Source organism: Crocodylus porosus, unplaced genomic scaffold (genome assembly GCF_001723895.1).
Source record: "Crocodylus porosus isolate Cpor-Errol unplaced genomic scaffold, CroPor_comp1, whole genome shotgun sequence".
Taxonomy (NCBI): domain Eukaryota; kingdom Metazoa; phylum Chordata; order Crocodylia; family Crocodylidae; genus Crocodylus; species Crocodylus porosus.
Genome location: NW_017728931.1, coordinates 14,621,840 through 14,647,485, shown reverse-complemented (window position 1 = coordinate 14,647,485; position 25,646 = coordinate 14,621,840). Strand labels below are relative to the sequence as shown.

The 25,646-nt window shown below is 39.7% G+C and overlaps 1 protein-coding gene across 1 annotated transcript in view; it reads right to left on the bottom strand.

Annotated features, from left to right (window-relative positions):
- Positions 1 to 1,983: 1,983 nt before the first annotated feature.
- LOC109315906 (potassium voltage-gated channel subfamily KQT member 1-like) overlaps positions 1,984 to 25,646 on the bottom strand; it is a 148,624-nt gene continuing 124,961 nt past the window's right edge. The window contains exon 11 of the mRNA XM_019543868.1: positions 1,984 to 2,108. Within this exon, the coding sequence (XP_019399413.1) occupies positions 2,063 to 2,108 (46 nt within the window). The 3' untranslated portion in view covers positions 1,984 to 2,062. The remainder of the gene's footprint in view (positions 2,109 to 25,646) is intronic.

Sequence of the window (25,646 nt, the reverse complement as noted above, 5' to 3'; positions counted from 1 at the left end):
GAATCTAATCACTGTCCTCTGAATTGGCTAAATCTTAATCAAAATCTTCCCTATTTGCACAGGCCTAGTTTTAGCCATATTGGTCTACAGGTGAAAGGAATCAGAACTCTGGGTAGAGGTGATATCTTTTATTAAACCAACTAAATATTTGCAAAAAAGTCTTTATTTGCACATTTTCAGGCATATTCACCCTTATTTAAGCATAGGAGAATGAAACTGTTATAATATTTCTCCTGGGTAGAAATGAAAATTCATTATTTCACAGGAGAGCTGAAGGTGTTGTATGATCTCCTGGTTGGAAAAGTTAATTTTGTGCAAATTAGGCTCAGTTAAAAGTCAAGGCAGCCTATTTACTTTGAAGTTGTGTGATGGTAAGCCGGATGTTGAATTATGTTTCCTTCTGGTTATGATGTTTCATATTTTGCAGGAGGATGGGTAGATGGAATGTTCTTTTGGGCAAGGAATTTCTCTTGTGTTGAGGTAGTGCTAAGCTCTACATACATGTAGATTTAGCTCAGAACAAAAGGCAAGGATGTCAGTTTTCCGGTTTTAAAGTGTTGAAGTTTTGCTTCCTTCTTGTAAAATTGTGAATTTTTCATTTCAAAAACAGCTAAATTTGGTATTTTCCATGTTTCAGGGAAACAGTTTATAGCCATATTGTTCTACAGGCAAAAGGAATCAGAACTCTGGGTAGAGGTAATCTCTTTTATGATATCACCTCTACCCAGAGTTCTGATTTTTAGGAAAACCAGGCACCTAGTAAGTCAACATTCCTCAATGGATAAGGCTGTTTTGCAGCCCTGGAAAACTAAATTTTAATCCCAGTTATGGTCTTCTAGATCAGTGTTGCTCAATCCCTGGGTTGTTACCCAAAAGTGGGTCATAAGAATGTATGAAAGGGTCTCAGACAGACTTTAAAAATGGATCAAATTTTTTAAATGAATAGTTTAAATGAAAAATGTGGGAAACTGACATTTCCCTTGCAACCTGGAAGAGTTCCAACCTGCCCAAGGCTGCTTGCAGCCTCCATATCCCACACATACCCACCCTTGGCTCCACACATTTGGGGCTGGAACCTAGGGGCATGAGTGTGGGTCAGTAGGTCAAGACTAGCCATGGATGTTTACAAATGGGTCCCAATACAAAAGAGGTTGAGAACCACTGTTCTAGATGACCCTGGCCAATTCACTATCTTACTTCTTTCTCAGTGTTTCTCTTTGTCTCTCATCTCCCTTGGAGAAATTTTATAGATTAATTTTAAATGATGTTAAAGGCCATATACTGCAGCATGTGCAGCAATCATAGTGCTAACAGCTAGCATCACCAAGTTGGTCTGACCCTTCACAGATCATGAAGTATTAAGCAGCTGTGAGGTGGCAGCTCTGCCACTAGCCCTACAGCTGGTTGTCTTCACATATGTGGGCTACCCTAGTTATTGTCTGTGTAGTTATTTAGTCAATTATTTAGTCAAAAACCCAACCTGAAGCAAACCTCCTAAACAACACCTGAAACCTATATAAGGAACTAGAGCTAAAATTCAGGCAACATGAAAATCCAAGTTAACTTTACAGTGAAAACATACCACCATGGTGTTTTTCACTTCTGTAGAATGCAATATCAAACAGAGGAGTATCTTAATTGACATACACAGCTTACCATCCATGGTTTATGCTCTACACAGCATGTTTAAGTTGTTAAAGAAATAAAAATAAGGCTAGGATCATGTTTTGTCATCACTCTCCACCCCCATACACACACCATTTGCCATGTTGATACCTTTAAACATGGTTCCCCCACTGTTTCTGTAATTTTTTTTTTTGGGGGGGAGGGGGTGTCCTTTATCTCTTTGTGCAGACTTTTATCCCACAAATTGAATTAGTTTATAAATTTATAATCTGTAATGTTATAACCCTTCTAATTACTATAGGAAGTAAAAAGTCACCAAAATAAACACATTCAATCTGCTAATTTTACTTGCATTTTCTGAGTGACATAATGCAGTTTCTTTCTAAAGCTTTCTTGAAAAAACAGCAACTTCCTGCGTTTATTTTGTCTTCTCTTCTTATTTCAGAAAAGCTTTTTTGATTTGTGGCAGCAGATGTGATCTTCTGCAAGACAGATTTTTTTTTTTACCAACGAAGGGAGATTTTAGTTGGTCTATTACTCATCACAATAAAGTCTTTTGAATACTACTCCCCAATGTGCATTTTCAAACACTTATGACCACACTTGCCACTAAGAAAACTGGCTTTTCAGAAACTCATGCATTTGTTTGATATCAATTCCTAAGTCCTAATGCTATATAATATTTCTAATGTTAGAGAATCACTTGCGATTTAGTCAGTTTCATACAGAAAGGACAGTTGGATCCATTTTGTTCACTGAGCAGGATGGAAGCTCATCTGGTATTTGTTACCATGCAAAAACTGTGACTTGTAATTTAAAAAAAAAATGTTTTTAAATTCCAGTAGGCATGGAGACTAGGACTGTATGTGCTCATGTTACTGGAAAGGGATTTCATAACCAGCCTGGGAGCCAAGCTGAATAAATTGTAAAACAACTTCCAACATGGGAGGAAGCTTAAGCCATCAAGGATGTTCACCAAGGAATTAACTTGCAGGACAAAATTAGGAAAACAAAGGTGAAAAATGAGATACCAGTTGGTAAGGGATGCTAAAGACAACATAGAGCTCCATGAATAAGTTTGAAAGAAATGACAGAATAAGGAAACCATTGGTCCACTGCCCAATAACTTGAGTCAATGGTGTACCCAGAGTGGGGAGAATGGGACAACTACTCAAGGCACTGATTTGGGAGCAGGAAGAGGGCTTGGGGGCGGAGGGGAGAAAAATGTGACAATGGGAAGTTACAGCTTCCCCCATGCCTCAGGAACCTGGCCATGTCCCTATACTACTACCAGCTTGAGTAAGTTCTCTGGAGCATAAAGAAGGTAGAGCTAGATGGTGACTAGTATTCCTTCTTCACAAAAAAAAATTTGCAACCAAGTAGCTAGCAAATTTAATATAGACAAAAGAGAAAGGCTGAGAATTGTGATCAGTAAAGTGCATAGAGAATGTCTGATAAAATTTTAATGAGTCATCAGGGTCTTACAGAATTCATGTTGCTAAAGGAACTAGCTGAAGAAATATCAAAGCCATTAGCATTAATGTTGGAAAAATCATGGAAGATGGGAAAGGCTGGAGATGAGCCAACATATCATACACATCTGTAGAATGGGAAAAAGGAAGAACCGGAGAATTATAGATCAGTCAGCATGACACCAATCATGACACCAACATGATATCTGGCAAGTTACTTGAGAAAACTATAGAAGAATTCATTTTAAAACATTTGGAGGAGCAAGAAGTGATCAATAGCAGTCAATATGGATTTGCAAAGAACAAATCATGACCAACTTACTATCCTTCTTTGACAGAGTAATTGGATTGGTGGATGAAGGAAATGTGGTGGACACAAAATACTTGAACTTTAATAAACCTTTTGACACAGTTCAACAAGATATTATCTTTAGCAAGCTAGAAATAGGTTGGTTGATAAAATTATTGTTACAGAGATACTTAATTGGCTGAATAACTTCAAGTAGAGAGTAGCTATAAAATGGATGAATTATAGAATAGCAGGAGGTTCTAAGTGGTGTGCCACAGGGTTCTGTTCTAGGTTTGCTGCTAACATTTGTATTAGTTACCTGGAGGCAGGAATAAAGAACTTGTTGATCAAGTCTGCAGATCAGTGGCTATGCATAGCGGGTGCATGGGAGTCCCTGAGAGTGCTGGTGCACCTCCTGACCAGCTGCACTCACTGCTTTAGATGATGGGTGGGGGGGAGGCAGGAGTGCCAGTGCCCCCCCTGCAAGCATCAGCCAGGGAGTGGAGCGCCGTGGCACTCCCAGAAGTGGCCACAGCAATTGTCTGCCTCACGATTGGCCACTGGGAGACCCCTCCCACCCTGGTTGCTGGGATTGGCTGAGTAGGGACACCTGCCTCCAGTCGCTGGAAGGGCATATGCTCCCTTGACTACGGCGGCACCAGTCACCCATGCTGCAGATGATTCAAAATTAGCAAAGCTCACAATTGCTTTGCAGGATAGAAATAGAACTCAAATGGATATTCATAAATGGATGCAAAAATTAAAATCAAAGATAAATATGAGGCAGTAAACCCAAGTCAGAAAAAAAAATAATTGCACAAGATGAAAATGGCAGATAATATGCTAGGCATTAGCACTTCTAACAAAGATCTGGAGGTTTTAGTAGATCACAGACAACCCAAGTCAGCAATATGAAACAGGCATCAAAGATAGCAAATGCAATTTGGGGCTATATTAATAGGAGTATTCCATAGGGACACTGAGGGTGATAGTACCACTCCACTCAGCACTGGTTAGGCCTCAGCTGAAGTAATATGTGCATCCCTGGCTCTGCATTTTAGTAAGGATGTGAAGAGGATGAGAAAAGTGATAAAGATGATCAAGGGGTTGGAATAAAGACAGGTTGAGAGAATTATGTTTAGTTTAAAAGAAAGGAGATTAAGGTTGGAGCAGGGGGTAGCATTTTTAAATGTTTGAAAGACTGTCATAAAGAAGCAGGAGAACAACTGTTTTCCCTTGCCACAGAGGGCAAAATGCACAGCAGTCGACTCACAGAGGGAACAAAGGGAAAAAGAGGACAAGAGAACTAAAAATTAGCAATGACAAACTGATCATATGCACATTGATGGTAATACAGTCCTTTGGCCTATACATGCTGATGCACTGGGATGCCTTTACTTTTTTTCCCCTGCCCTTCTTTTCAGAAATAGGCCCAGTGTACTAAAAATGAAAATATGAAAGCACTGCATAAGGAAAGCCATTCCTACAATACTTCAAAAATGAATGAGGCTGTGGATGAATCTACGCATGATATTAATGTGATGTAATAAATTGCAGAGCAGCTCATTCTGGGGTCAACTGCTGCTGGGTACAGTATCTACATGTGCACTTTGGACAGCAGCAATTTGAGCCAGCAGGCCCCTAGCTGGCTGGGCTGACCAGGCACCACATATGCCCACAGTCAGCATCTACACATGTATTTCTGTGCAGTAAAGTACTCCACCATAAGATAGTACTGTCAGTGACAGTACTATCCTATGGCAAAGTTGATTAGTTTGCTGTGCCTTAATACTGGCGCATGTATAGACTGTGATACTTTACTGTGGAGCTAATTAGTCAACTCCACAGCACAGTGCATGTATAGATGCACCCTCTGTGTGATAAGTAACAGATATCTGATAAAATATAATCTTCAGGTGCAAATCATGGGAATTCTCAAAGTCCACAAACTTCGTTACTGATGTCTTTTTACTGAGAACAATTTGTGAAGTACACATTGAACCATATTTGTTCCTAGTCATCTACAAAAGCTGGAGCAAGATCTTCCACAAAGCTTCATTGAAAAATATCTCTTTTTCATACTAGAATCGATATGAAACTGACTCTGACAAACTGTATAGAACAGTATCAGAATGTGCTAGAACACTTTTCATATTAAAACTACTACAAAACAATTTTAGAAATGTTATAATAAATGGAATGCAATGACCATGTAAACAAATGTACAATAAAATAGCCCTGTGTAATACAAGATAAGTTTGGGACCTGTTTTATTAAGAAAATGTGAGTGAGAACATTAAAATTATCCTTCATTCATCAAAAAAATACCATCAGGACTTAAATCAGAAGACAGAGAAAGGCAGAAAGGGCCTTAATTTAAAACTGCCCTTACATGATGACATTTCTAAGAATACCACAAAACTCCACAATCCTGACATTATGGTCATAGTATCCTCTAACAACTATGAAACTATGTGAATCACAGTGTATACCACAACCTGATACAAGTGACTGGAAATCAGTCCAAACCTGTAAAAGAAGTTCAATACACATAGATTTGTTTCAAAATGGCAGAATTTGGTTTAAGACAGACCTGGATGGATGTAAGATCAGATTGAATCACTTTAGGTTAGACCAGTCTATCAAACTTTTGCTCCAGATCCCTCCTGACAAAAAGATTGCAGTCCCCCTGCATCCCAGGATGCTTTGTGGCTGCCCTGCTACCCCACACCCCCAACACACACACCCTTGCAGGTCAGGTAGGCTAGGCTCTGCCCTGGCTTGTCTTCTCCAGCTGAGCCAACTGGCCCCATGCCTGGGCTGTCAGAGATCTGACAAAGCAAAGCTGTCCTGGCCCTGCCCCCAGTCAGGGTCTGCACAGCAGGGGGAACCTCTGGGGGTAGAGGGGAGGGCTTTTCCACATAATCTGTCTCCACAAGCCTGTCATTGTTTCAAGTCTGCCCCCTGACCAGTCCATAATCTCTCAACCACAGGGGTACAAGTGATGGGGGAGAGAACAGACTCCCTACTCTGGCCCCAGCTGCCCACCAGAGGCTGAGAGGTAGGGGGCTGGTAAGGAAGTGGGGCTGTAGTTTTCACAGTGCAACAGAGCTAGACTGTGGGGGAAAGATCCCCACCTCAGCCACCAACCCACCCATCTGTGGCTGAGAGGTGGGGGACCAGTAAGGGTGCATGGTTGGGATGATCTTAGCCTTGTGGGGCCAGGAAGTATGCAGAAGCACCCCCCACCTTCTGGCCTTGGCCACTATAGGCATCTCCCTGCCTTGCCAACTGAAGAGTGAACATGAGCTCTGTTTGTTAATGATCCAATATGTGCATCTTAGAGAAACCTGCATAGATCGAATTGATTCCACCTCAGGCCTTTTGACTGTCTGTACTTAGCCCAAGTATCTTACTGCAGCAACTCCTGACCAAATGGGTTATGTGCAGCCAAATACTGCATCAGAACTAACTGTACATTGCTACTGATAACCTACAACCCTAGAATACAAATTCAGAAGTAAAAATTAATCCTCTAAAAGTGTCAGTAATTCATCTTACTGAAAAAGTATAATACCCAGCTTTTTCAAAATACAACACGGGGGAAAAGTTTCGCCAATCTGTGGAAAATCACCAAGTTTTATTAAGTTTCCAATGAAACTCTTCAATCTAACTTGGGTCACTTGGAACTGATCACTGTCTGGCCAAAATAACATACAGTCACAACTTTTAGGTGCAACCACTGTAATTGCTCCTTTCTATAAAAAATATAGTAATCTGAAATCAATAACTTTATCACTTTGTTAGTTGATTGCTAGATAGAAGCCAGAAGGATTTCCATATTAAAGACAAGACACCACCAGGCATTTTTGTCTAATAACCCTGTTTGAAACCTCATGTCTTAATTTTGAACACTGTAAATCATGTCATATTGCTTACAAGCACCATAGTTCTCTATTACAGTATGGGTGGCAAACTGTAATAAAGGTAACAATTTTCTACAGTCACTTCAAAAATAGGATTATGTCAATGAGAAAATTTTACTGATGTTGTTTTTAAAAAGTCATTCTGACAGAAGAGGTCATATATAGGTATGGATTAGGGCTGTATGAAGCTTCAGTCGCTGATTCAATCCGGTGGAGATTCAGCCCAATTCAGTGGCTGAATCTCCAAATCTGAAATCAAATCAGGAGACCCTTTAATCTCACCAAATCAAATCGGAACCCTCTGAATTGATTCCAATACATTCAGAAAGATTCAATGATTCAGACATAGACCCAGCTTTAAATGCTTTGTCTATATACCTCAAAGTACCAGGCATGGCTCATGAATGCTGAGATGGTGGGGCAGATGGAACATCCCACGACAGCAAGGGGGGGGTCCCCAGTGTGCTTGGCAGAAGACCTGGAAGTGGGTTAGAGGTACTTCTGGTCCACTTCCAGGCCCGCTAGAGAGTGCGCTGCCTCCTCCCCTCCCCCCCATGCCCTCCAGCTTGGTGACTGGTGCCTTCTGGGTCTGGGGGGGGGCACCTGGGGTCCCCCCATAACTGATCACTGAGCCAGGGGGACATGGGGGGGCCCCAGTGCGTTTGACAGTGGACCCAGAAGTGGACTGGAAATACTTCTGGTTGACTTCCAGGTTTGCCTCTGAGCAAGCGCTACCCCCCACCCCCCACACTTCTGTGGGATGCTCCATCTGTCCCACCATCATAGCATTCATGAGCCAAATGTGGTACCTCAAGGTATGTAGAAAAAGCATTTAAAGCTGTGTCTATGACCGAATCACTGATTCTCCAAATCAGCATCAAATCTTCAGATTTGGCCAAATTGAATTGGGGACAGTGATCCAAATCAACGAATTGAATCACTGTCACTGCTTTGGACCGAATCTGAATCCGAAACAAATACGGCCTGTTTCACAGACCCCTACAGATAGTCCAAAATGATATTCATTTAAAAGATAAGAGGGGAAACTTATTATGCATCAGCTGCACTACAATAACTTTTTAATGAGTCTGTTCCTACTCTGTGGTAAGGGAAAGCTAAACCAGGAAATGAAAAAAAAAAAAAAGACTATGTTACTCTGGTGTAACTTATTTTTGCTGAGAAAGAGGAAGGGATATAATAATTGACAGCAAGTCTCCCTGCCTCTTAATTTGTTATAATTTGTTCATCTGCCTTCCCTAAGAGACGGTGAGAAATGAATGGATTCGAGTATAAATCAAACTTAAGAATCAACTTCTGCTATCATAAATGTAAGTCTGACCTCTGTCTTTGCCTTGTAATCCTAAATCATTTTTCTATTTATGGGGAGAAAGGAATCTACCTTTTCAAAAACCATAAACTCAAAGCTAAAAATAAGTTTATTTTTCTCTCGTCCCTAAAATCTTTTTTCTGTTGTTATTTATTTATTCTGGATTTTATCAGTCTCTCTTTTCCTGCTGGTGAATCATGTCTCTGCCACAGCTGATTCCATTTATCTATCCTGGGAGAAAACAAAAGCTAAAAATAACTTATTTGGGGTTTCTGTTGGTTTTGCACGAGAAGTGACTGAATAGGTTCATTCCAAACCCGTGTGTCAATGTTTTGCTTTATCTTTGCCAGGGTTTGATTTAACTCACACCATGTTAGCAAAAGGGGAAAAAAAAGAGAAGAAGAAAGAAAGAATAAAGCCTTTTTGCTACACAAAATGAAGAATTTGCCCATATAGTTTCAAGCTGACTACAATTTCATAGCATCTGCGGCAAATGAAACATGAAAAATTCTTAAAGTGCAAGTTAGCATTACAGCATTTTACTTCAAATTGTACTTAAAAAAATGCTTTTCCATTTCACATAATAAGCAATGCTTAATAAGTCAAAGTACCATGGTTGTACTTAAAAGGCTTCTTTTATTTCTAAAGTTTCCAACCATTTCAGAAATATCATTTACATCTAAAATAGGAATATCACTAAAACCAATAATCCTTCCCAAAATGAAAAATTTGGATGGACTAAGCTGTAAATTATGTAAGACCATGTCTTTTCTAAGATCTTTGGTACTTTCCTTCCATTTGGGTTAGGCATACCTGACCAGCTCACTAAGAAAACAGCTTTTTTGAGGTGTTTGTGGCTTGATTTTTATAGTGCAGAGAGCTTGTGTGTTTCTGGGTGGTAGGAGGCCTGGTTTGCATTCAAGGTAAAAAGCGCAGGTTCAGTATTTTCTCTCACTCGTTTTGTCCATACAGAATTAATGTATAACTATATTCATTATAACCAACAGTGCCCTTGGTTAAGCATGGAACACAAAGGAGATAAGTCTGAAAACAGATTTTTGGAAGAGCTCAGTAAGCACAGACAGACTCACTTTTAGAAACTGCTCAGCAGTCAGCGTAAAGTGAGTTCAGGAGATTTGAGGATCTGACTCCTATATAGATGCCTACACAGGCATTCTTTTAAAAAAAAAAAACCCACAAAACCACAGTATTCTCTAAAAATTGTGCCTACATCTCAGTTCCCAGTAGCTTACAATCTGCATATACAACACAGCACACAGTGCAAGAGTAAAGCTGTATTCTTCCATAATGTTAAAAAGAATGAACAAAGGGTTGCCAAATACATCTTTTGATGACCCGTGTTAGTTTCTCTATCAGTACTAATCACTAAGGGTCAGATTCTGATATCCTCCTCTTATAGTAAAAGGCATCTTATTCAATGGGAGCATAGATACAAGAATCTGGCCCAGAATGCAATAGCCAGTGGTTCTCAACCTCTTCTGTACCAGGACCCATTTGCAAATATTGATGGCTAGTCCTGACCCAGTGCCCCTCACTCCCAATCCACTGTCCCCCAGAACCCAGTCCCCCAGTGTGTGGGCGGGGGGGTGAGTGCGTGGGGTATGGGAAGCCCCGAGCGGCACCTTGCAGGCTGGAACTCTGCCAGCCTGCAAGAAATAAAGTCACAGTTCCCCATGTTTTTCTCCTTTAAAGGAGCATCCATTTTGTTGAACCATTTTTAAAGTTCGTTCACAACTCTTTCATATATTCTTGCAGCCCACTTTTGGGTTGTGACCCACAGGTTGAGAAACTGCAATAGCCAATACTTTTCTCCCTCACAGGGTATGGTATATCTATACCTGACTTTTGAATGAAGGTCATAGACATACTGAGCTACCTGCTGAGCCCTATACTACCAGTTACACTGCTAGCAGCCCCCACACTAGTTCAAAGCTAACTCAAATACATAGCCTTGTACAGGCATTCAGTTCCTCCTGGGAGAATTGTTGCTCTCTGCAAAATCACAGGTGTACAGATGTTCAGATATCTTTTCCCAGGGTAAAAATGCCACGCCAAAAGAAAAATAACTTGGAAACAACTGTAGTTAGACCACTTTCAAAAGAGTTTCTCCTGGGAGATCAAATGTCTGTACCTGATGATACCACAGGCTGACCATGGGCAATCTGAGTTAGCCAACCAGGGCTACCCTATGCACTACTGCCATCTGTTGCCAGTCAATCTAAGGAGCCTGCAGAGCATACCAAAATGTGTGCACAGGACCCCCACCCTCCTTGGCTGCACAGCATCAGCACTCCAAGTTCTCCATTCTTAGGGCCTCAGAATTTGAAATCTTGTATGACTAACTCTGGGTAAGTTTTTTAACACAAGAACAAACCTGGGAGAATTCTCCCAAATTGTTTGAATATATGTATGCAGCCTCTATCTACATGAGTTGCAATCGCTGCTGCATACAGATAACTCTTGACTCCTCCCTACTTTTTGGTTACAATCCTGCAATACACATCACAACTCATTGCTAACTTGTTATAAATGGTGAACAAAATGACAGCAGCAGTTTATCTAAATGCCAAGAAGGGAAAGATGTCAGGAATTCTTCCATATATTCTTTTTAACAAAATTGGATCAGGAAGTAGAAAATTCCTAGAAAAGAATAAAGTAGGTGTTATACTTAAATTGTGGCTTGATTATAGTATGCTTAGGAAGTATAAAGAAATGTCAGCTCTGCACACTAATTTGCAGAAAGAACATAGAAGATTCTCCTGAACAAGAGTCTCAGTCTTCATTAAACATCCTTCCCCATCCAAGAAGCCCAAAAGTCCTTCCCCAATACAATGTCTCTATACTATCCCTATTCAAAATTTAAGTAGAAGTGGCTCGATAGTTCAGTCTCAGTGATGCTGACTGCCAACTTCCTTGCCAAGGCCTATGGCAAAATATCCCTGGAGAAAACAGGTAGACTGATTACATTCAACAGCAGCATCCTGCCCAATAAATTATTGCTCTTAGGATGGGTCAAAGCAGGATCAACTGGACTCCTAGCTACCCCTCAAGAGACAGCAGAGGGGAACAAAAGGATAGCTATAAGTCTACAAAGTGACTTTAAGAGGAAAGAGAAGTGCAGACCATAAAGCACCACTGCCAGAATATATAAATAGGTAAGTAATGCATGATCTCTTGATTTGTCTCTGTATTTTCAGATTCAAACATTTCTAAAAACTCATTGTAAACATAATGGACTATAAATCGTGGAAATCAGGCTTGTCAGCTTAGGTCCTAGAAAACAATATGATTCATAACTATTAAATTTTGCATATCCTTTGAGTCAAGTCTTGATAGCTTCATGTACCAAGAGCACATTAAACAGGCGCCATAAAGTACGAAGGGATTTCTTTAAAAAACAATATTCAGCAAACACAACAGAAAGTTACTTTTGTGAGTCACTTGGCAGAATCTCCCATGATATCACCACATTCCATGCTTCTTACACTGAGCAAGTTGGAAGTATTTAGGTTCATGAACTTGAGTCTGTAACTAGCTACAGCTAGTACAGTTATTCTAATTAGGGCCACAAGGTGCTTTCAAAAAATGTTCCAATTTAACCTTGAAGTGAATGTATATTTGCACCTTAAGAAGGAAAAGCTTGCCCATCCTTAGGCTACCCCAATGCTACTATTTCTCTTTCGTATATAGCATATTATAATATATAGAAAAGCAATTAATTTATCCAAGATGAACATAATATAACAGAGGTAAATTGGGTTGAATACAACTCTAATCATTAGCTAAAATTATTGCTGTGATTATCCAATTGTTGGTTATTCAGCTTATATCAGTCCTGTGTTTTAAGGAGAGAACAACTAAGGAAGAATGGGGGAGGGTGAGTGTTAAACCATAGTGACTGCAAATGAATAATTTAAGCGCTAAAGAAATGTATGGTTTAGTACATTATGCAAGTATTAGGATGCACATGTGGCCCTCTCAATGCCATGATTTTTTTCATCACTGCTTGCCCTGACACAACCTGGAGGCAGCGCCTAGTGGCAGCAACACCAAAGTAAGCATGCCTGGTCTGGTACACCCTGTACATGATGCCCATTGCCAAGACAGCTGGCAACCTCCAGTGGTGAAAGCTGCAGGTCAACCTGGCCACGGGCACCTTTGTCCACCACTTAGACCAAGTAGTGCTGGCAGCCTGCCTTTCTCCAAGAAAGAGGTGGAGTAGACTCTCCTCCATCCTGAACTTCCTCCAGCTGTGGCCATTCTTTACTGCTTCCTCTTTGGCACACTGCACTTGGTTGTCTCCAAGACTGCATATATTTTCTTTATCCTGTACCATGTAGCCAAAAGGACTGTGATCTGCCTGGCCAATTTCCTACTGAAACAGGACAAGATGGTGACTCTGAAAAGCCACAGAAACCAGCTCACAAGGACTGGGTCTGACAGTGACCTCCAACTGAACTGCTTCTTGGTGGTGTCATATTTGAGTTTGGACACTTTACCTTGCAACAAAATATGGACCGGTTTGTGTCACACTGGACCATCAAGGGGCCCATTTGTAAGGTAGAAGACATACAACTAGTACTAAATGTGTAACCACATGAAAGATGTGGTGGGGAGAAGGGATTTCAAATCTCTGGTGACATGGGGTTTTTGTTGCTGATAAGTATTTCCTGCTCCACCTGTAGGACAGCTACACTTTCGCACTTTCATCTTTTTGTTTTAAATATTTTTATAAAAGGTTCAGAAAGTCAAAAGGTGCTCTCTCTCATTGTTATCCATACATATGAAGCAAGGACAGAAAATAGTTACATGAGTATCAACTAATAGCGGTAGGAGTTGTTCTGATAAAAACATTATACATAGCCCTACCAAGCTATAAGCAGGAAAAAAATGTTGAATTTTTAACTCCAGAGTTAAAGTTACAGCAAATAAACTCATTTATGCACCATAACAGGCGTCAAACGTACTAACTGCACAGGAACAACTGATTTCTGCTCCCAAGGGGCAGTTCCGCTGCCCATTTTAGAAGTCCACAGCCAACATGGTTATGTAAAAATGGCACTTTCCTTTGTAATGGTCTGTTCCTTGTGTGAATTTAGTCATCTGTACTCAGTCCAGTTACAAAAATGTTATTTTGCTACAGATAACATAATGACATACTCGCATATAAATGGGCGAACAGATTATCACTAGAAACAGAAAACTTCATAGCTGGTATGCTCCCCTGCCAGTAACTAACTGTACACCCAAAGAAAAAAAAAAGATGCAAATTGCATAAATACATAATACAACCAGTAGAGATGCATCATTTTCCTGTTGTTATGGAGCTCATGGTCAATGTGAAATTTTGTTTGCTGTCAACAAGGGCAAATTCTAAACCTCCTGTCAAGTGCCCCCTTCCCACACCAATCCATTTTCTTCCCTGCAGAGACAAGAATCATGAAGACATGAGTGTGATCCATAAACTGATGTTGCTAAGGTATGGATGGTCTGTACCAGCTAGCTGGGGTATGAGGCCTTGCCTTCAGCCTGCTGGCCTACTCTGGGGCTCTCAGGCTAAGTCTGTGATAGAGGGAAAGAATGAAAAAAAAGCAAATAAGAGTTTAAGAAAAAGATGGCCTAGCTAAAATACCACCCATTTTAGGGAAAGGTAATTTGGAGGTAATTTAAAGTAAAAAGTGATTTAAAGTGCTTTGTGACTTCCATTCATTTCCAGTGGACTCAAAACTATGAGCATTTTTTTATACTACAAAACAGCTGTGCATATGCAAAAGACCTATGCCCAAGAGATCAGTGGAAGAGGACAGAAATCAGCAGACCTGCTTAGCATCAAAATGCAGTCCACACCCAGCGCCGTGGGAAAGATTGCAACTGTCACCAGTCCAAGGTGGCAGCAGCAGCTTCCTCTCATCTGGCATGCAAATCTGGGGGTTCACAGCTCGACAGCCCTCCCAGGGGTGGAGGCCCCTAGATTTGTGCATCGGATGATAGGACACTGCTGCTGCTGCCTGGGACCAGCACTGAAGCCATGTAAGCCTGGCTTCAAAACTCGAAATGTTTTGAAACTTTCAAAACATTTTGAGTGCCCTCGTTTAGTTTTGAAGTCTTTCATTTCATTTCGATTTTACTGTTTCAAGCTCGAAACACATCAAAATAGCTTCAAAACAAAATTTCACCCACTGAAATTTCACACAGCCCTACTGACCACTGCTAGCCATAGCTGAGCCCGGCTCCACTCAGAGCCTGTTTACAGCAAGCAGGACCAGTTTTAGAGCTTCCCCACCCACCTCCAGCCCCCACCCTAACTTCTTTCCTATGATCCTTCATTTTCTTTTCCCTCTGTAGTTAAAATGATGATGATGATGATAATAATAATAATAATAATAATAATAATAATTTCCCGTAAAGCCTGTACTGTACTGAAAGTAGCAGAAGTGAAGACGTACCAAAACATTTCAGTAGTAACTGAATTGTACCATCTTCTGTAGGCAATAAACTACATGTGCATCATGCTTAAATACAATGTTTTCAGGATTATGCAATGGAAAATATAACCTCTTTGGATTTCCAGTCCCATTCACTGGTCACTAATCTGTGACCACAGATTAGTACATTTTTGGTCTGCTTGGATACTAGTCCAAGGCAAATTAGGAGTGACTACACTGCATTCAACATTTAAATGAAATCAAACAGAATCTGAAAATGTGTTGTTAAAAGAAGAAACTCATAGTTAATAAAAACTTTGCAAGTTCACCTGGAAAAATCTGAGGCTTCATTACAAACACTGCAAAAAAATTCCCAAAACCAATAAAAGATTTTTTAAAATTTTTCTCAACCTCCTCTTCATGGACTGCTCTTCCTTTAATGTTATGTCTGGCTGTATTTTCAATTCCTGCCTTAGATGGCTACTGTCAGAGTTAAAAAAGGTATTAGAAAAGAGAGAGGCAGGAATACTCTTTGTGAGAATCAGCAGCAGCTGAAGATGACTCAGAAGAACAGCAATTTGAACATACATTATTTTGCACAGTGGGCTAGAATCTAGGGCCAGTTATGAGAACCAGGTGTACTCTCTGGATAAAACAGGCACGAGGTTTTCTCTCAGGGTTGCAAAGCAGACTTTGCAAATCTGATTGTCCCAAGTTAGATTGTCTGATGGACCCAAGTTTTGACTCGCATCAAAATAGGTTCAGGACAGTCATTTACACATGCATCTTAATCCCTGACCCCTTAAACAAAAGTAACAGTTTCCAGTAATTCTTGGTTCCAAAACATTGTACTGCTTGGGGAGACTATTATACCAGGCCTGATGCACAAAGACTATTTGGTCAAAGAAACCACTACTGAGCTATATGGTCCAACAAAATTATAAGACCCAAATCAGCAAATTCCCTGAATAGGACATGTAAATTGGGTTACTAATTTTGGAGAAGGTAAATGGCAAGAGCAGTATTGCTTCTGCTTTTATTCTTTTACACAAGTTAGATAAGCAACTTGTCTGAGCTTGCAATTTAGCTGTCAGCACAATTGTGGATTTGAAATTATTTCCCAGGCAGCTCATTTTGCTTTACATTTCTCTGCCATCATGCTGCCTAATCCCTGCATACTCATAAAACCCTCTAAATGTTATTTCTAATAACTGGCAAACCAACTAACTCAACCGCCCAGTCCCTGTTGTATCACTCCTCTGACATTTGTCCCATTTACCAGTCAAACCTACTTTGCTACAAAGAATCATTAATCTTCACAAAAACAGTCTGTGTAATGGGCCATAATGGTCATAGCAAAAACTCTCATGTCACGGCCCCTGTCAGATTCCAATGAATCTGCTAAATTCTGATAACCAACAATAATCTCAAACGTTCATGATACTGGAAAAACATCTAGTTTATGACAAGGACATGAAAAGATCACAACGACTGAGAGCATTTTTGTTATATCTTCCTTAATTGTTAACTACTAATCCAAAGGTAATATTTTCCTATCTGAAATACAAAAGCGCTTCTTGCAGATGTGACTTCACTACAACACTGTAAAGTACGTACTGCTGTTCCTATTTTATGGATGGGTAAACCGGAACAGATGCAGTGACCTCCCCAGGCAGGGTTGAGGGCCAAGGAATTTACGTTTACTCAGTGGCACGTTATAAATGTGGCTCAGTGGCAGAGACATAAGTAGCAAGTTTTGCTCTTGAAAAATCCCACCAAAGACATGGGGAGGGATATCAGTCTTACCTTTCCTTGGGCCAGACCCTGGATGCTGCTACTGCATTGCTGTCTGCTCACCCACGTCTGCTACAGCAGTACAGTGTCCCTGTATCCAACTGCTACTGCTGTGATGTAGTAACACCTGCCGCCATGGCATATACTCCCTGAAGGGAGAAAGAGGTTGCCACTCCTTTTAAGTTGGCAGCCAGGGGTAGCACCCTTCTTTCCCAATCCTAGTTACACTATTGCTCTAATGTTGTTCTCTGCTACATCCTGTGGAATTTTTAAATAATTCCCCACTTTGCAATCTTAAAGGAAAGGAAAGGAAAGGAAAGGAAAGGAAAGCTGGATCATATGGAAGCTGTCTGCACAAGGATTGTATTACTGAATGCTCTACAACAGAGAGAAAATTTTAACTTCTGAATCGGGATCAGTAGAGCTCAACTTTTTTACTTGAATGTACCTGACACATTGAAGAGCTTACAATTTCAGCTGCCCTGATGTTTTTTTAGTTGCAGAATCAATTTGCTCTATTAACTCACAAAACTCCACCGTCTTTATATGCAACTAAGGTATTGAATGCTTACGTGGCATTTACCCTGGTGTAGAATAAGGAGGAGGAGAAAAATTAAAAACAAAAAGCAGACTGCTCGCTTGAGTCAAGTAGCCATATGTTCCTCTAGTTCACGAGTTCAGATCTCATTTTTACTGGCAAACCAGACAACTCCTACCCTTCTACCATCATTGCTTGGATTTCTGCCAGTACTTTAAAACCTTCCCCCTCCCCCACAAAGAAAACACATCGCCAGCATCATTCACTTCTCCTAAAATACTTACAGCACATTACATGCATACTTTTCTTTTGCAAACAGCATTGCCTCGAGCAGTTAAACAATAAAAACTTTTCTTCATGCCAGAGAGATACTGTTTTAAGTAAGTGCTACTGACTGAGCACAGATAGATATACACAAGAAACTTCCTAGAGATGAGGTTCACCTCTTGTCTTTATAATCATAACACTTCATTGTATACAGGTATAAGGCTTAGTCAACCCACAATCACCTAACCTTACACTCTCAAGTCCCAAGGGAACTTCTGAACAGAGGAGCATTTGGAAGGTCTATTGAATCTGAGCTGCAAACAGAAAAGTACAAAAACCTTTTATTTTATAGCCAGTTTTTACATCAGCACCAGGTTTCCCACAATCAGAATCATAAACCAACCACCAACCCCTTCCAGCTGGCCAGAATTTATCCCTATCCTAGGCATCATGCACTGGGGCCAACAATGACTTGGAAAGAACATTAAAAAACTCAGTCACCTGAAATTTAAGATAAAATGGACAGCATCTTTTGTTTCAACCCATAGCCGTTCAAGAACGTCTTTCAAATTTGCTTCAAGGCTACTATGAAATTTGCTTCAAGGCTTCTATGAAAGATGATATATGTCAAGAGAAAAGATAAAGTATGATATTTGCAAAGCAGATAGGAGACTGGAGAAGCTAATAACTACAACATTGTAATCAACATTGTTTGTTTAAGCAATAGTTAAAGGGGTATGTGCATGTGTGTGTGGTCACAATGTATGAGTAGTAGAAGGGAATGGGAATAAGTTATTTGAAGTGGTATATAAAGGCACAACTAGAAGCAATAGGATGATATTTTTAAAAAGCAATGGCAGAGAGGAATATCAGGATATCTACTAGGTATTGAAAGCTGGTCAACTAATCTCACGTGCTTCAAGTGGTGGAAGCCTTGTCACCTTGGGATACTTAAAAATTAAAGAGACTACAGGACTGGGAATGTACCCATGGAAACAATCCTGCACCAGAAGGGTAGAAATTACATGGCGTAAATACAGAGAAAGATGGATGAAAGGAGCAAGTGCCTGTCCAGTCATCTGGTAGTATTTATTAAACGAATGCAAGGACAAGAGGTAAATGTTGGAAACTCATCTGTATGGTGACAGGAACCAAATACTAAATGAGTTGCAATTCACACTTATACTTGTCAAGTCTCTGGGTGGACAGTCTTAATAGTGTAAACTAAATCTGAGTAGATACTATGTAAAGAAGTGCTTGCACCCCTTGGATGGTAACACTCAGAACCGTCCAAACCTCTGAGGACAAGGAGCTCTGTAGTATTCCCTCAGCTCTCTAGATTTTCACACCTCACTGTCAGCTTTACTCTCCCTGCTGATTGCAGCCGCTGGGGTGAGACTCAGGGGGAGACATCCTGGCATACAGCTGAGCCCCCATTCCATACGAAATTAAAGATCAGGACCAGGACTGCAAACAGGACAGGCTGCAAACAGATGTTGCATTTCTCTTGGCAAAAACCTTTTTTTTTTTTTTTTTTTTGGGGGGGGGGGGGGGCGCAGGGGATTCTAGAGGTGTTCATACCGATTGTCCTGCTTCAGGTACCTGCAAAGTATGCCGAATAAAACATACTAACACTTTTTCCTAGGACATCACTGTCTAAGTGAACTGTGGTCAATTGAACTAACTTTGCTTCATTCCAAATCAAGCTGTGTGCTCTCACTAGCCACCTGCTGGCAGAGGAACAGCATTCATAAAGGGCCCATGCTATTCCTGTTTTGTTTCAAGTCAAAACCTGTAAGAGTCAGGTACAAGCTGCTTCAAATGAGACATGTTTACAGCCTTATAGAAACAACACCTTCAGAATACTTCCTCACCCCTTGGTATTATTCATATTAGATAAACTGAGGCACACAGGAAGGAACCCTGGAAGAAGGTATGGCTATCAGGGATAATTTTGCAATGTGGAAAGATGGTGCAAGTCCTATGAACGGTCAGACAACTTTTGGCAGCAAAAAAGCACTTGAGAGACATAGGAGGAAGTACTATCCTTATCATAAATTCTGACATTTCAGTTTATCTTTTCCAACTAGTCAAAATTTAAGAAGTCACATCAGAGAATATAAAAGAAGAATAAGTGAAGGAAACGGTGCTACACTGCGTAGCAAACACTGTAATAAGCTCATGCCTCTTCTATTTGTAACTAAGATAATAACCTCAATGAATGAGGAACAGCCAAGGATACGATTAAATAAACATGGTTACAGCTCCAACCCTACGTTAGGGCATGTATTAAAGTGTTTTAATTCTTCTGCTTGAGCTGATACAAAGCTTACAAATGTGTACTATCAAAGCTCAGACAAATATGATTTAGTAAGAAGAGGATTTCTCTTTGAGGACTCCTGCTTTCCGTAGTACTATTCTTAAGCCTCCATGAGTCTTTTGTTGTATGCAGACTACTCTGAACTGAACATGGGTAAGACTGAGTCAGTTTTTCAAAGTTTAGTTCCATGAACACCACAATTGCACAGTGTAGCAAAGCCTTCCAGACTGCAAATACCTGTTATGACTCAAGTTCTGAGCACTTGTGCATTCACAACAACTTTTAAAATAGTTTTCACTAAAACACTGGAACAGAAAAAGAAAAAAAATGCCATTAGGATATTTGTTGTTCACGTTAAATAAACCAACTAGCAAAAATCTGTTAGGCCAGGCTGAGGTGTTTATCTACTCAGAGGTGAAGAAAGCTGCCCTCACCAACCAGCACTTAAATTTTATTTTATTCTAGACCACCCATGGTGCATTTACTCATCATACAGACAGGCTTGTTGTAAAATAAACAGAAACATAATTGTAACTTAATATTAAGGTTTGAATTCTATGCCATGTACAGTAGAATTAATTTCAGATTCAATATAAATATGCAAAAGAGTCAAGCATATAGGTAGACTAACATAGAGCTTTCACTACTGGGCAAAAAACAATAAAGAAATCCAAAAAGTGTAACATAAAACTGGAGAGAAATAAGACTTTGGTGAGAAAGCTCACATTGCTTTAAAGAAAAAGACAAATATTTTACAGAAATTCAATAGCTATGGTTATTCTTTTATGAAGTCTGCTTTAACAAGTATTTAATACCTGACAATGCAAATGTGGTGTACAGCTCCAATGACTTCACTGGCAAACAAGATTCCAGATGTATGCAATCACAACATTTTTTTAAATGAAAAAAAATTGAAAGCAAGGACACTTGTCCTGCCTTACAGATCCCTCAACCTCAAACAACAAGCCATCAAACTCCTATTCTCACCAAGGAACAAGTCTGCAACAGACCCAGATGTACACTGTGCGATCTGTGTTGATGTGGGAGCAACATCACTGGACCAAATAACATGGATTATAACATCCAAAGTCCATTCACCTGCTCCCCTACCAGTGTCATATATGCCATCATCTGCTTGTAGTGCCTCTGCTGTTTACATTGGATAGATGAGGCAATCCCAATGTAAAAATGAAGGGACACTGATCTGTCATCAAGTCCAAAAAGAACATATGAGCCTGTGGCAGAACATTTCAACCTTCCCAGACACTCCATTGCTGGCCTCAGAGTAGCTGTTCTTCAACAATGGAGCCTTAAAAGTTAACTTGAACACAAAACTGCAGAACAAGAAATCATCTACAGATTGGCTTCTGTTAAATATGGTCTAATCAGGGCTACTGATCCTTATCTCATTACCTGGACTTTTTTGACCTCTCTGTGCCTACGGATTCATTACTGGTTTGCATTTCTCAGCACTGTCCCCCTTCCCTGCTTCTCCCCCACCTCCTACCCTTCACTATTGAAATCTCTGTTTGATAGCATGCTCTCTGCATGTCCTTTCATAGTATCTGATGACATGAGCTGTGGCTCACAAAAGTTAATGCATCTCTGATTCAGTTAGTCTATAAAGAGCAAATCTACCCTACCTTTTGCCTGACTTCAGGCTAACATGACTAACTACTTCTGTTGTTAGCCTGTATTTAGTCTCCCAAATAAGCATTTAAGAATAAAAGTTGTTCATTTAGTACAAATGGTAACATTCAAGGATATGATGCTGTCACTAGCACCCTAACTTCACCCTTGACTTCAACTGCACACCAAAGTAACCTGCAGCACCTGAAGTTAAAGAGATCATGCCATATGGAAATCACTATGCTGATAATGAGGGAGAAAGGAATCTTAGTTTCCTCTCAGGTTGTTATCAGTAGAGCTGAGCAGTCTCAGTACAGTGGTAGCAAAGGTGCACTGTAGTGGCCCTGAGAAAGCTTTTTGATCACACTGGATGAATTAATTTCAAAGAGCTGACCAATAAAATGGTTCTTATGCTATGATGGGACACAAAGGAGGGTCCTTAGCTCAAACCTTCTAGTCTACCATAACAGCCAGTTTGGCTGTCAACAGAAGAACTAAGTTATCCTTGACCAGCTGTTATACATGTTTACTTCCTGTTTCCCTACCTTTCTTTGGGATCAGCTATTACTGTTCAATTTGGTCAGCTGGCCTGATAGCTAGGTATGCTATAGATATAGCCTCCCCAAATTAGTCATATTAATTCAGTTACATACACAAAATAGAAGAATTATAAGCCTAGATAAATCATCTTGCAGTTCCCCCTGAATTCAAAGAATATTTTGTTCTGGTTTTCTTACAAAGTGGTTAGCTAAAAACAGAAAAAGCCAGGGGGTTCCAGAAGAGATGTGATCCCTATTTTAGGACCCTGTTAACAAATTTACTGGGAGTCAAGACCTAGAAAACTAAGAGTAACTGTGAGAGATTTGTACGCTGCTCATCTGAAACATAAGAACTCTGACCATTGCTACTAGTCCTTTCGTATTTAAAAGGGAAAAACAAGTTTGTCCAGTAAAAAAAAAAAAAGTTTTGTTAAATTATTGAATTCATATCTGTATTACTACAAGAAAAAGTCATAGAACTCATTGGAAAGGAGTCTCCAGTGTAGCTGCTGCAGTCACACAAACCATTAAAAAAATAACTTTATTAGCTCTGTATGTTTAGTTAGTTAACATTGCATTTTGCTATTAATATTTTAATACTAATGAACACCACATATATTGTAGACAGCTGCCTAAATAAAAAAAGCCATCAAGATTATGTACTCTTGCTATTCCTTGGGTGTATGCACTCTCCTAACGTAAACCAGAAAAGATAAGCATCAGTAACTTATGAAAAATGCCATTACAGCATGCTGAAAATAAAACAGTCATGTGAAATGAAAGGCACAGAACTCAATATAGCGTGCAATGGCTGTAAGCTTCAGTGCCCACATACTAAGCTTTTTGTACTGTCATGGTCTGATACATTCATTTTGACCCAGAGACCAGAGATAAATTGTCTTAGCAATGCAAACAAACAGCTAAGCAATTAGGGCAAGGTTTTTGGAGAACGTACTGATAACATCTAGAAGCATTGTTTGGTGATGGGGAAAAACAGCCCTGGAGATAGCGGTTTTAATTTGAAGTAAAGGAAAATGTATAATTACTGTCCCAAATTACTATGTAATAAAAGAAAAAAAGACAACAGAAAAGGTAATAGCACTGGTATTTGCTTGGCATATTTTTCTAACTGTCAAACCTGAAAAGCTGTATGTAGTGTCCCACTTCCAATGCAGCAAGTATGGTCATAAAATCTGAAAGACTGTAACTGCACAGCTGTGTACCTGTAGAAAGCAAGAACTCTAAGAGGAACCATTGGGTACTGAAGAATCACTAACCACTAACTTGGATTTCCTTAAGAAAACAACTGCTAAAATTAAACCCACTCTTTTGAAACTTTCAAGGCAGCAAATTTTCTCTGTCAGCATCCTTTAGTCATCAGCATTGTCTCCAAATCCAGATAAAAAACTGTACAGATATAAAATTAGAATGCTATTCACAATAATGCATCATCAATCATCAATTTCTAAGCAGTAGAAATATATATAATCTGGCATTTTATTTTATCCTTTTATTACAGATGTGGAAATAATTATTCAGTTCTCAGTTTAAAATATTGCACAAAGCACATTTTCGAGAGAAACAAGAAGCATGAAATACATGGACAGAGTTAAATGCTAGGTTTAATACATCTAATATTTAATATTTATGAGGACAGGCTACGGGACCTGAACCTGTCCAGCCTCCACAAAAGAAGGCTGAGGGGGGATCTAGTGGCCATTTACAAACTAGTCAGGGGGGACCAGCAGGCACTGGGGAAGTCCCTGTTCCCCCAAACACTACCAGGAGTGACCAGGAATAACGGTCACAAGCTGGCAGAGGGTAGATTTAGGCTAGATATCAGGAGGCGCCACTTCACTGTCAGGGTGGCTAGGATCAGGAACCAACTTCCAAGAGAAGTGGTGCTGGCTCCTACCCTGGGGGTCTTTAAGAGGAGGCTAGATGAACACCTTGCCGGGGTCGTTTGACCCCAGTAATCTTTCCTGCCCACGGCAGGGGGTTGGACTCGATGATCTGCTCAGGACCCTTCTGACCCTACAAACTATGAAACTAACTCTTCTGATAGATCAAAATTCAATACATTTGGAATATTATCCAACAAAACATATGGAACAAACACAGAGTACCCAAAAATAATACTCATTTCTTTTTAAAATGGTTAACAGACTTTCCATATACACAATTGTGTTAGCTGGAGATGCTGGTTTGTATAAAATGAACACAGTTCATAGTGTATATGGAAAGGAGTACCTTATACCCATTGCAACTACATGACTAATGGTTTTATATAACATACAGCTCCCAAATATTGTTGGCAATGATCTTGTTTGCAAAATAGCATGAGAATATTTACTGTAGCTTATTTCCTTCTTACTTAGGGAACATATATTCCAAGCTATAGAACTTTTTTCTTTACTTTCTTAAAAAAATAGTAAACTCCATTACATATTGTAAAGCTTAAGGTTTATGCATTTACAAACTCGTCGGATGCTCCTCATGATGACTAGGGAGGCTGCAATAATTGAATCACATGCTATTTGAACAGCTATATAATTTTATTCAATTTCCCTTAAAACCTTAGATACACAAGATGCATCCTGTACCTCTTGCATTATTTTGCATGTGCTAAACAGTTCATTCTCTACAGGTAACTGTTACTTGTACTTACATAACATTATGAAGGCTCCAGTAACAGCTCTTTGCTAAGGACTGAATCAAGATTAGAATAAAATGCATCTAGGACCCATCCTTCTATGCCATGAAGTTAACTTTTTGTTTATGAAGATAAAGATTTGGTTTATACATTTGTGTTAAGGTGAAGTGATTTTTCTAGCTATTTTCTGCATAAAACTATTTTTATTATTGCACAGTGTATACAAAGTTGTGTACTTCTTGCTCAGATGATCTAAATAATGGATCTTTGCTTTCAAAATTATGCCATTTTAACTAGGTTTAGTAAATTCCTTGCCAAAATGGCCTTTTAAAAAGCACTTCCTTCATTTAAAAAACTTTTTTTTTATCATTGTAACATGCAGATGGAGAATGTTTGATATATAGCAGTTTCAATACTCACTCCAATTTCAATGCATTTCTCTACTTCCCCTTGTCCTCTCTATTCTCCAATATCACCATCCTAGATTTCCTATTCTGTTATCTTCTAGCTTTTGAGGGCACCTATCAATTTATTCCCTCATTTCAAAATTATGGTGCCTTTTCTCCAGACCTTAAGGCAGAGTAGACATTATCTTTAAGAAACGATGCAGCTGTAGAGACCAAAAAGTCATTCTCCACAATGGAAGGCAGGATTCTGGACTTCAGGGATCTGTACTCACACAGCTCTGGTTGATACAATTCTGTATGATTAAACACTAATGAGTTTAACGAGCTTTCCCACCTTAAGACCACCACAACCACTCTTGAAAGCTCTCTCTCCTGTCCTCCTTCCCACTTTCAAATTAATCTACCTTGCAGAA